Raw genomic sequence first — 12,222 nt, forward strand, 5'->3', positions numbered from 1 at the left:
AAGCTAAAAGGCAAAAGCTTATCCAAACAGGGTCATTATCTCTCTGCTAGTCTTTCTCTTTTTGGTTTGAATGTTCAAATTGAAAAATAATAAAGTATAAGAAGACAAATAATAAAAAAAAAATTAAAAGAATAAGAAAAAGGAAACTCTTTTTCTTTCTTTTCCATACCTCTCCCCCCTAACCGTGGAATGAGTAAGGGGGGCATGTTGGTTCAGTGAGTACAGTAGCCACTTCAGTACCTCTCAAATTCTGCGCTCTTCTGACAGCTCGTATCATATGCCTGATTTCCTCTCTCTTTCTCTCTCCCTCTCTCATTTTTTATGTTTCTTTACAAAGAGAGTTTATAGACACAAAGCAGAGTAGCGAGAGATAAAGAGCATGGTTTCGGTAAAAGATGTTCTCAAGTCCTCAGCTGCAACATCCATGGATTTCAAGCTCATCGTTCTCATCTTCATTCTTTCCTCTGCAAGCCTCTCTTTGTCTTATGAACCTCGAAACCATGAAGGTAAGTTTTAGTCCAGCCCACTTAATTTCTTTGCTTATATTGTTTATTTATTTATTTATCACATTTTTATCAGTGGAAGCTCTGATCAGTATCAGAAGGTCTCTGAACGATCCCCATGGAGTTCTGAACAACTGGGATGAAGACTCGGTCGATCCTTGTAGTTGGGCTATGATTACTTGTTCCCCAGAAAACCTCGTTATTGGCCTGTAAGTTCTAATATCAACTTCTCCTCTTATATTTAGACTTTTTGGAGAAGAGAAAGAAAAGTAGCTTCTCAAGTTCATGGGTATTGCAGGGGAGTTCCAAGCCTGAGTTTATCAGGAACTCTGTCTGGAAGAATTGGGAACCTCACAAATCTTCGACAATTGTAAGATAAGAGAATATAGAAAGCATCTGTTCGATTGAAATTTTCAAAGACCCATCTGGGTTTTTATTCTGCATTTATTATTTTCTTATTTGGGTTGAAATTTGCAGGTTATTGCAGAACAATAACATTTCTGGAGAAATTCCGATGGAACTCGGAAACCTTCCCAAGCTTCAGACGTTGGATCTATCCAATAACCGGTTCTCTGGCAACATTCCCATGTCTCTGGGTCAACTCAGCAGTTTGCTATACCTGTGAGCCTTTTGAATAAACACAAAGAGCTATTCATCTCTTTCTTTGTTGAATCCATGCTTCTTTCTTATTAGTCCTCTGCATCTAATCTCTTACTTCTTGTCTTCTTTGTTTCCTTGTATTTAATCGTGTAGGAGGCTGAATAATAACAGCTTATCCGGAGCATTCCCAGTGTCCTTGGCCAAAATCCCTCAGCTTACTTTCTTGTGAGAATTAATTCTCTTTCTTCAAACCTGCACAGTTTCTGATTGCGTTCTGTACAAGAAAATTGCTTCTTTTGAACAAACTCAAGTAAGGGGTTGTCTTCTCTTCTTTTCTCGTTTTGTGTTTTGCTCAGAGACTTGTCTTTTAACAACCTCAGAGGTCCTGTCCCCAAGTTTCCCACCAGAACATTCAAGTAAGGCTTCTCTGCAACTCTTTACTGTTCTTTTCTTCTGTCTAGTTTAATTTCTCTTATGCTTCTTGTTACTCATTGTTTCTTCTTCTAGTGTTGTGGGAAACCCTCTCATGTGCGGAAGCCCCAGTGCCGAAGGCTGCTCTGGAACACCTATTCCTATTCCACTCTCATTCTCCATTGATCCATCCACCGGTTCATCAAAGAGTATCTCTCTCAAACCCTCTCTCTCTCTCTCTCTCTCTCTCTCTCTCTCTCTGGGTATTCTTAGAAATCTCAGCTCTTGCATTTTCACATTTTTCAGGCAAAAGCAAAGCTCAGAAACTAGCTGTTGCAATCGGGGCTAGCATCGGTTCAATATCTTTTCTCGTGATTGCACTTGCCCTCTTCATCTGGTGGAGGAAGAACCAGAAGAGACAGACCGTACTGAACATAAATGGTCAGCAAATCAAAACTCATTACCAATCTTTGATTAAAAAACTAGAACCCACAAAATTCTCATTAATACCATCCTTTAATCGATCTGGGTCTGATACAGACAAGCAAGAGGAAGGTCTGATACGCCTAGGCAACCTCAGACAGTTCACATTGAGGGAGCTCCAATTAGCTACAGACAATTTCAGCCCGAAAAACATACTGGGCAAAGGAGGGTTTGGCAACGTTTACAAGGGAAGGTTGACAGATGGGACGGTGGTGGCCGTGAAGCGGCTCAAGGACGTGAGCGGAACCGCCGGAGAGCTGCAATTCAAGACGGAGGTCGAGATGATAAGCCTGGCGGTGCACCGGAACTTGCTGAGGCTGCTCGGTTACTGCGCCACCTCCAACGAGAGACTCCTCGTCTACCCTTACATGTCAAACGGCAGTGTCGCTGCCAGGCTCAGAGGTCTGCAATTCTGCATCTGTAGTCCGTTCTCTGTAGTTCGTACCCGTTACTATTGTGCGCCACTTCTCCTACAGCGCATTATAGTGAGCTCCCCCGTCTGATGTGTTTACAGGTAAGCCTGCTCTGGACTGGAACACTAGGAAGAGAATAGCCGTTGGAGCAGCGAGGGGTCTTCTTTATCTGCACGAGCAGTGCGACCCCAAGATTATTCACAGAGACGTAAAGGCTGCTAACGTGCTCCTGGACGACTACTGTGAGGCCGTGGTTGGTGATTTTGGTCTGGCCAAGCTTCTCGACCATGCCGACTCTCACGTGACCACCGCCGTCCGTGGAACCGTCGGCCACATAGCGCCGGAGTACTTGTCGACGGGGCAGTCATCGGAGAAGACCGACGTGTTCGGGTTCGGAATTCTGTTGCTGGAACTCATCACCGGCATGAGAGCGCTCGAGTTCGGTAAAGCCGTTAATCAGAAAGGAGCAATGCTTGATTGGGTAAGATCTCTTTCTTTTTCTCTACCCTTGATGGGACCATTTTGGCCCATGACCCAAAACAACTGGACCCACCCTGGGAATGATCTGAACCGTCCATTAATGGCAGGTGAAGAAGATTCAGCAGGAGAAGAGAGTAGAGATGCTGGTGGATAAGGATTTGGGGAGCAACTACGACAGAATAGAGGTGGGGGAGATGGTGCAGGTGGCTCTCCTCTGCACTCAATACCTCCCTGCCCACCGGCCCAAGATGTCCGAGGTGGTCCGAATGCTGGAAGGTGATGGGCTGGCCGAGAAGTGGGAGGCCTCACAAGCCCATCACCACCATCATAACTCCAACAATCATCATAACAGCAGTAGCATAGCTTGTACTGCAGCTGCAGCACATCCGATCATGTCAAGACATGATGATGATGACCATGCAAGCATGTTAGCAGCCATCATGGATGATGATGATGAGCATTCTCTGGACGTCTATGCCATGGAGCTTTCTGGTCCAAGATGATTAAGCTTCTCCTATTTTTCTTCTTTGTTTTTTGAATTATTTTATAGAGGAGAGAAAATGAGAATCGTGAAAGATTATAGGGTGTAAATAGAAATTTTAAGTTTGGGGGGTGCGTCTTGCGCACTGCGGCGTTGTATAGGACATGCAGGGTGGAGAGTGGGAAAGATGATTCCGTGTGTCTTACCCCACCAAAGGACAGAACGTACAGAGGGGAAGAAGCTCAGCTCAGGTTTATTTGTATGAAACAAGGTGTTTGAAACTTGAAAGCGAAGGCCAAGATGATGTTATGTGTTAGTTGATTTTCAGTTTGATTCTTTGACTGGTTTGACTATTTTTAGAGAGAGAAAGAGGGAGAAAGAATTTAGAGGGAGGACCGGAGGAGTCGTTTTCGGTCATCCTTGAACGAAGGATCACGTGGTTGGTATGCTTTACGTGTCACTTTCGGAGCTTCTTTTTTGTCTGCATTGTGTCACGCTTCTACGTGTACTTTCTGTGTGACAATAATGACCTTGGCTTTTGTCCGAATTTCTTAGAATGCCCTTGTCTGCTTTTTCTTTTCCGTTTCGAAAATTGAGAGGCGAGAAAGGTGTTCGTGTGGTGGACGGACTCTGGCATCAAATGGATCATTGTGTCGTGCAATTTTGGGGGAAAATTGGTAAAAAAAACTAAAAAGGGCCTCTCGATCCTGAGGGAATCGGCTACTGGTTGATCCAATTATTCGTAGAGGTGTAAATCAGGTGGCCCGGCACGATTTTTTGGCTGTGCCGGGTTTAGGGTTTTAGGTCCGCAGGCTATATATATAGTTTTGGTTTGGTCCATGGTCCAACTTGGTCTATGACTCAGCTGGTGGATCAGCTCAGCCTTTGAACCGTATCAGGTCAACCCCCAAAATATCTCAGGGGAGGGGGACATGGTCCGTGGAATAACACGGCCCAGCGCTGCCCATTTTACACCTTTAATTCTTTATGAGAGATGAATCCGACCATGGGCTTTGTGACCCTGTGGGCGGAAAAACACTTGACCTAACAACAGTCCTTTTGTGGATTTGTTTGGGCCCACATTTAGTAGCGGAAAGAGTAGTCTTCTTGAATTTTTATGTTTTATATTAGTAGATATATGGATTTAAAAAAAAATGAAGATAACTGAAAATTAAATTAATTTTTTTGTCTTAAATAGTTATAATGATAGGGAAGAACTATAAGATGGATTGACAATTTATGCCAAAAATGATTTTTCAAATTTTTGATAGTTCATATAAATGAAAATTAATGAACACAGAATAGTTATTTTAGTAATTGAAATTTATGAATATGAATTATTTTGTTGAGAAGATTGCACATAATTAGTGTCTAGGATCTTCTAACATTTCCATGGATCTGATATAATTTTTGGATTAAGATTCCACATATATTGCATTAATTGTTAATTAATGATTCAATTTTGAAACAAGAAAACATATTAATGGTTTAATGCGTTTAGTAATTTGTAAAACAGCTATATAACCATTAGCTGATATATTATGATTAAGTTGACTTCTTTGTCAATTCCATAATTCAATGTGTTATTCATTAGTTATTTAATTTTTTTAACAGCAAGCAAATTAATGATTCACATGTATAAATAATATATCAATTGATTTTTACACAAATACAAATATGTATAATAGAAATGCATACAAAATAATATATTTGCACTCTACATATTTGTATTTGTACTCCTTTCAAATGGAGCTTATATATTTAATAGATTACTTATGCTTATTATTTATTATTTTATGGCATTTGGGTGGTATTTGGTACCATTATAGTTTCTACATTGCTGAATTGCCATTTTTATAGAAAACAACTTAGTATTATTGTCATTTTCTAAGAAAACGGCCATGAATTTTGTTTGGTAGCATTTATGCCACCTAAGCAAATGTAAGCAATACTATACACAAATTTCTGTTTGCTAGGGTGTTTCTTACCACCGTTTTCTTATAAAACAAAAATGCTATCAATTGATTTTTATACATATTAATAGAAAATAACTTAGTGTTATTGTTATTTTCTAATTAATAAAACTGCCATGAATTTTGTTCGGTAGCATTTATGCCAACTAAGCAAACGTATCAATAGTACTATACACAAATTTCTGTTTGGTAGGATGTTTCTTACCACCGTTTTATTTGAATCAACTTAAAGCTTAAAACTAAGTATATTTATTGATTATGTGAGCCTTGAACCATGAAATAAATCTAGACTAAGATAGGAAGATATGATCCTCATATGAGAGAGAATTAAGGTTGGAAGATGTAGGGGTGTCAATTGAATTGGATTTGGTCCAATCGATCCAGTCTAATGTGAGTCCATTATAAATGGACCAGTCCAATCCAATCCAATGGATGTTTTGGAGCAATTTGGACCAGTCTAGTTTAATGTCTAGACTAAGGTTGCAACTTGGGTTGGATTGGCTCGAACCCAACCCGAAAAAGTTAGGTTGGGTTGATGTTCGAGTTAGGGTTATGGTTAAAATTCATAAACCCGATTTTACTTCGGGTTGGGTTAGGGTTGACCCCTTATGCAGCCCGACCCAACCCAAAACCGACTCTATAGTACATGTCATATATAAATATATGTTATATGTAATATATAACATACAATGACTTGTTTAGATGCATGATATTTGTATAGCCCCCACCACATAGTATCATGTATTTCTTTTCAAATAATCACTTCACTTAATCCTAATCAGAAAGACTAAAACCTTAATAACATTATTTTATCTTTTTTGAAAATTGTATTCTTCATCTCCTCTTTGTTGTTTGCCACCCATAAAAGATTTATCGTAAGTCATAAAATCGAGAAATTCTATGAGGTTTTAAGGGATAGGAAGAAGGTTGGGTTGGGCCTAACCTGAGCCCAACCCAACCCGAAATTGACTTCGAGTTGGGTTGGGTTGGGTTAGGGTTAAAGGAATTTAGATAGGGTTGGGTTGGTCGGGTTGAAGTTTGGATTGGGTTAGGGGTTTAGAACTTAGGGTTGGTCTAGGGTTGGCCACAACCTGACCTAACCTGGCCCGACTTGCAGCCCTAGTCTAGACCGTCCAATCTATTCAAATTCATTTTGATTTAGGTTGGTTTCAACCCAAACCCGGTCCATTGACACATATATTCTTATCTTATGTCAATTGACCAAATATTGGCTTAATCCAACCCAATCCAATATAAATTTGTTACGGAGGGATCAGGTCCAATCCAATCTAATAAATATTTTGGACCAGATTGGTCCAATCCAATATGTCTTATTGGTCCGTCAATCCATCCTAATTGATTTTGGATTGGACGGGATCCAATCCAAAACTGGTCCATTGACACCCTTGGGAGGATGGTGGTTGCAAAAAGTAAATTATTTATCTGTTATTAAATCAAGTGTCTCTATATTATCTACAAATTTACCCTTTAGATATACAATAGAAAAAATTACAAAAAAAATCTGAAAAACCTTTATATATTATTAACTAAATAATTGATTTAGAACAAGCAAGAATCGGTACCAATATAATTGGTCTGTTAGTAGAACCAATCCATTAACCCTAATTATTAATTATAAAAAAGTGGACGGAATGCAAAATTTGCATCCCATTGCAAACAAGGCTGTCTTCAGTTGTGATGCAAACACAATTATGTATTTTTCATAGATACCTTCTTTTCAGTTCAAAAATACAAAATGGGTTTCAGTGTAACCCATTTTTTACATTCTTATTGTTCGTTGAAATCGGTGTAAAGCATGGGCCCATCATTAAATGTCTTGAAACTTTTCGTTAAACGCATCACTTATTATAAAAGTACAATAATATATCTAAAAAATAAGTATATTAATGCGCTCTCTTTGTGGCGCAAAACTGTCAAAAAACACATTTTTAACCTCTTAATCATTGTATTTTTGCGTGGCAAACAAACGCCCACATTCACGTTTGTAACACAATCAAGTAGAGCCCAAACATTTAATCCGAACATTAATTCATACTTCCCCACACTCCCTCTACATGTTAGAAATGTGTCCATGACAGATAGATATTTGTCCGTTACATTGTATAACCGTACAAGACTAATGGTACGCGGGCTGTTAGTCCGTGCAAGGCAGCAGGATCAGCTGACTGAAGTGGCTGAACTGAATGTACTTATTGTGAATATAGAAATAAGTCATTCAATTCAGTTTAGTCCGTTTCATGGCTCATGGGCGGAATGCAATCATGCGAGCGGTTTGTATGATTACGGAAAGCGACATTGCTGAACAGTGCCCAACAGCATGCTGCATGCCTCGTCCTTGTCCTTGTTTCCTGGGCAACCTGATTTCTGCTACGTCAGCTTTACCAGTTTTCCTTTCATTAGCTCTGCTACACGTAGTTCAGTCGGGTGGTCTGCTTAGTTTTGAGATCAAATCAGCCCTCCACAACGTCCGTGTATTGGGAACATATCCCGATGACCATTTTTTTTATTATCCCAATATAGGCGGAGGTGTATTGTATAGGACGCTGTGGGGGCAGTCTTATGGGGGTTGATTTGATCTCCTTAATTTTCGTGGATAGTTCATTAATTTTCCACGTGGTAATTTGTTTGGGCCTTTAAGATTCTCTCAGCTGTACTCTCCATATTCCATCTTTTATTTTATTTTTACTTTTTTTTTTTTTTGTTGGTGTCTGATGGGCCTTTTGTCCTCACAAGCTCATCAGCATTGTCAATGTAGAGGGTGATCATTCCAGCCCAAAAATTCTTTGGCCTTAGGTTTTATATTCAGGCCTGGCCTGGGCCTAATACTTGAACCCCAGCTCGGGCCTCATCTGACCCGTATATATTTAAATATATATATTTTATACATAAAATATATATATATATATATATATGTATTATTTTATGTTATATTATATATTATATATAGATATTATAATACGAAACTTCTAATATATATTATATGCAATGTTCTATATTATATATATTTTTTGGTATTTGATGTTCTATATTATATTCTATATTATATAGAATAAATTTATATGTTTTTATAATATTACAAATGCTATATATTTATAATATTTTATATACAAAAGACATAGACCCAAAACTCGACTAGGCTGGCCTAGGCTATGGCCCTTACTATAGGTGTAAAGCCCAGCCCAACCCATGATCACCCCTAGTGCAGTAGACTGGTAGGGCTGTCAATTGGTTTTGTCCCAATTAGTAATTGGATTGGGACCGGTTCTTTTTTATTTCAAACTGCTTATATAATTAATAATATATGAAGTTTCTCTAATTTTCTTGTAATTTTTATTATATTTTATATCTAAAAGGGTAAACCTCAGAGACAATATATAAGATGATTTTAGTTAAAAAATGTTTTATCAATTAACACATAAATAGTTTATTATATTATAATAATTTTTATTAGGGAGTGACCATTCAACACACCCTAAGAATTTTTAGCTTCATCGTACAGTTAGGGTAGGTGTCAACTCAGAATTGATGCCAATACACAGGCAAGTATTAGTGTTTTAAGGTGGAATTATTTGTCATTTTGAATTATATAGGGTTATAGTGGAATTCAGAATTCTACAATATGATGAAGTGTACTTTTCCGTTTTTATTAAGGTTATATTCCTTAACGGCAGTCTTGGAGACAGACAGTTCTGAAACTACAATTGGCTTCCTCCTTGGATTCAGATGTTTCTTTGGAAATGCATAGCCTCCAAGTCCTGCCCAGAAAGAATATGTCCTTCATAGGAGAGCTGCCCACATTGATCCCCTTTGTGCAATATGCAGAGAGGAGATGGACTCGACTCAAGTTATTGTGGTGGTTTACTGAACAAAGTGCTCATGTTCAACCCTTTTATGTATGGTAATGATATTGTTGTATGGAGTATTTGGAGATCAAGAAATGAGCATATCTTTGATCTAAATGCTATGAATTCCTATTATCATTATTTGGTTCAGAATTCAGAAGTTGGTGCCAGAACTTCAACTGAAAATCATACTGTTACGCCAGTGGATGCTTCTAGGTTAGGGCTCGGTGGAGGAGAGTCGAAAATAGGAGGGAGATCGAACATCCAATGTAATTAAATTACAAGTGTGTTTTATGATTTTTTGTCCTTTTGTGTCTGGTTCAACCGGATTTTTTCACCTAACGGGTAAAGGTACGAAAATAGCCATGCATTCTAAGGTACGAAACACACTTTGCACCACGAGCTCTGAGATTCTCTCATCGACATCCTAGCTCTTCTCCTTGCCCTTCCAAGTGATTGGAGGAAGTCTTCTCAATCTAGAAAGACACAAGCATCCATCCACCACATGGAGAGGCTAAAAAAGTGAGCTGATACTAAGAACCACCAAACCTTCCACTTCTAAACAACCACATGCGAAACTTTGCAATGAAGCAATGGCAAGCTAGAGAGTTATTTCCAATTAAAAGTTGCCACATAGACTACTATATTGGAGGAAAAAATGGCAAACTCGCCAACAACATTGCCATAATGTGTGTGACTTCATAACAATCAACCGTTACAAGCAAATTGACTTGGCATGTCAGTAACAGCCTCACATTTATGATGAGCCAAAGTGTGACCTAGAGTTATGACAGTTATTGTGGGCAAGAAATGCATACTAAGCCATTACATTCATGCCCAATGATTCCTCTCATCAATACTACTTATTGCTTTTCGGTAAATTACTTATTCATGTAAATGCATTTATCCGGGTAAATGTTTCCTAGGCAAAAGACTTATTCAGATAAGTGCATTTATCCATGTTCTTGTACTTTCTATGTAAATAAGGCAATGACCATTTTAGCCATAAAAATATAATATTAAAAGGGGCATTTTTGTCCCATTCAAGTGTTGGCAACTTCCCCCCCCCCCCCGATGGGAAAGTTATTTATGTATCACTTATCAGGTAAATGGTATCCGGGAAAATAAACTTTCCGTGATCAATCATATAAATCTGAAAAAAGAACATGAGTTTCTTGGTAAATGGGAATCAAAATACCATTAACCAATTTTCCTCCATCTCAAAATAAAAATAAAAAACCAAGAATTATTTTTATTGATTATGAAAATGAAATACTTAATCTAAAACTAACAAAACATGAAATCATTTTCCTATTTGGTGGAGATTAATAGTTAATAAAAATGAAATCATTTTTATTTACATTTGGGTCAAATATGTTGACCTTTAATGTCATAATTAAATAATAAAAGTTAATAAAAGATAAAAACACAAAAAAAAATACATAAACTTTGTAAAAAAATGGGCATATGTATAATATTGTATATTTATCATATTAAACAAAAAATAAGTGTGACATATCAGAATTATTTTTACACACATAGAAATATAAAAAAAAATTATAGAAAAAAATTGAACACATCTATAATTTAGATTTTGCAACCTACATTCGATTAATAATCTAATTGAATTCAAATTTGACTTTGTTCGATCTTGGATTAAAATCTGAATTCAATTATATTGTAATATTTAGTGGGTTTAATATATAAAATTTATATAATTATATTTGAAATAATAAAATATATTTTCATAAATTATATTATATATGAATTTATATATATATATAATAAATACAACATGCTATGTTTATATTAATTTATTATATATAAAAGTTGAAAAGTAATTAACTTTTTATTTTTTATTTTGTAAATGAAAAACCAAATCCAAAATGGACTTTGGATTAGATTCAAATGCAAGTTTTCAATAATCGGATTAGATTTATATTTCGTTCAATCCAATCTGAACCTAATTCATCAAGTAAACCCGACCCATTAACAATCATATGGTCCATTGACACCGAGACTGAAGCCCGATAATTCAAGCTTTATCGGAGCTCGAATTGGACTTGGGCCCGACCAAGCTTCTCCCCATCGATTCGGTTGGACTGTCCATGTCAACATGTCTTTCATTGAGATAAGTTATTTATCTATTTTCTCCATTTTTTTATTTTTTTTATTTTCTTTTGTTTTAAAAATATAAAACAAGAATTATTGCTTATCTTGATTATATTAATAAAGTTGCACACTATTAGAGAGAGGCCTTTGGGTTTTCCAATGTCTCTTATTTTAATGCATGTTATTATTACATTTAAGAGAGAGAGAGAGAGAATAGTAATAATATAAATCAAGGTATTTAAAACCGAACCGAACAATGAACCAGTTAGAGGTCTGGTTCCCAGGTTGAACAATCCAACCGTTCGAATTGAACAAACGACCCTTTTTGACAAAAAAATTAAAAAAATAAAAATGGCCAAAATTGTTGGATGGTTCAAACAGTTTGACTACCTGAGTTAGCGGCTTGCTGACCAAATCAATGGTTTTTGGCAAAAATAATGGTTTTGGGGTAAAACAGAACCAATCACTTGATCAATTCCTGATTTTTCCAGTCCGGTGGTCCGGTTTTGAATATTAAAAATTAAAAATGAGTTTCAATTCCACTTAAAAATCCAACTTAATAAACACTAATAAAAATAAGAAATTTAAATATAAAAATATTAATTGATAGTTTTAATAATATTATTAGATAACTTATGAGTTGAGACCTTAATAAACACTAATAAAAATATTAATTAATTGTTTTAAAATACCAACAATTAATTAAAAATCCAAAAAGTTCTGAAAAACCTAAACATAATTAAAATACTAAAATAATTAAAAAAATATTGAAAATTAACAGTATTTTATATTAATAAGGGTATTTACTAAAAATAATTAAAAGTACAATTAATAGTATTTTATTATTAAAAATACCAAAAATTATTAAAAAGTAGCTAAGCCATAAATTATTGAAAATTAGCT

The 12,222-nt window shown here is 36.3% G+C and overlaps 1 protein-coding gene across 2 annotated transcripts; it reads left to right on the forward strand.

Moving 5' to 3' along the window:
* The first annotated feature begins 228 nt into the window (after positions 1-228).
* Positions 229-3,708, forward strand: LOC104612305 (protein CLAVATA3 INSENSITIVE RECEPTOR KINASE 3). Of its 2 annotated transcripts, none has more exons than XM_010279685.3 (11): positions 229-506; positions 580-712; positions 802-873; positions 981-1,124; positions 1,257-1,328; positions 1,460-1,519; positions 1,611-1,723; positions 1,821-1,955; positions 2,055-2,399; positions 2,512-2,891; positions 2,998-3,708. In XM_010279685.3, the coding sequence occupies exons 1-11, from the start codon at positions 380-382 to the stop codon at positions 3,391-3,393; spliced, it is 1,977 nt and encodes a 658-aa protein (XP_010277987.1). In that variant the 5' UTR covers positions 229-379; the 3' UTR covers positions 3,394-3,708. The 2 variants fall into 2 exon arrangements, with proteins under 2 accessions (XP_010277987.1, XP_010277988.1); XM_010279686.2 differs by having other exon boundaries at positions 368-506; positions 596-712.
* The last annotated feature ends 8,514 nt before the right edge of the window (positions 3,709-12,222 follow it).

Source organism: Nelumbo nucifera, chromosome 2 (assembly GCF_055504915.1).
Source record: "Nelumbo nucifera cultivar China Antique chromosome 2, China Antique-T2T, whole genome shotgun sequence".
NCBI lineage: Eukaryota > Viridiplantae > Streptophyta > Magnoliopsida > Proteales > Nelumbonaceae > Nelumbo > Nelumbo nucifera.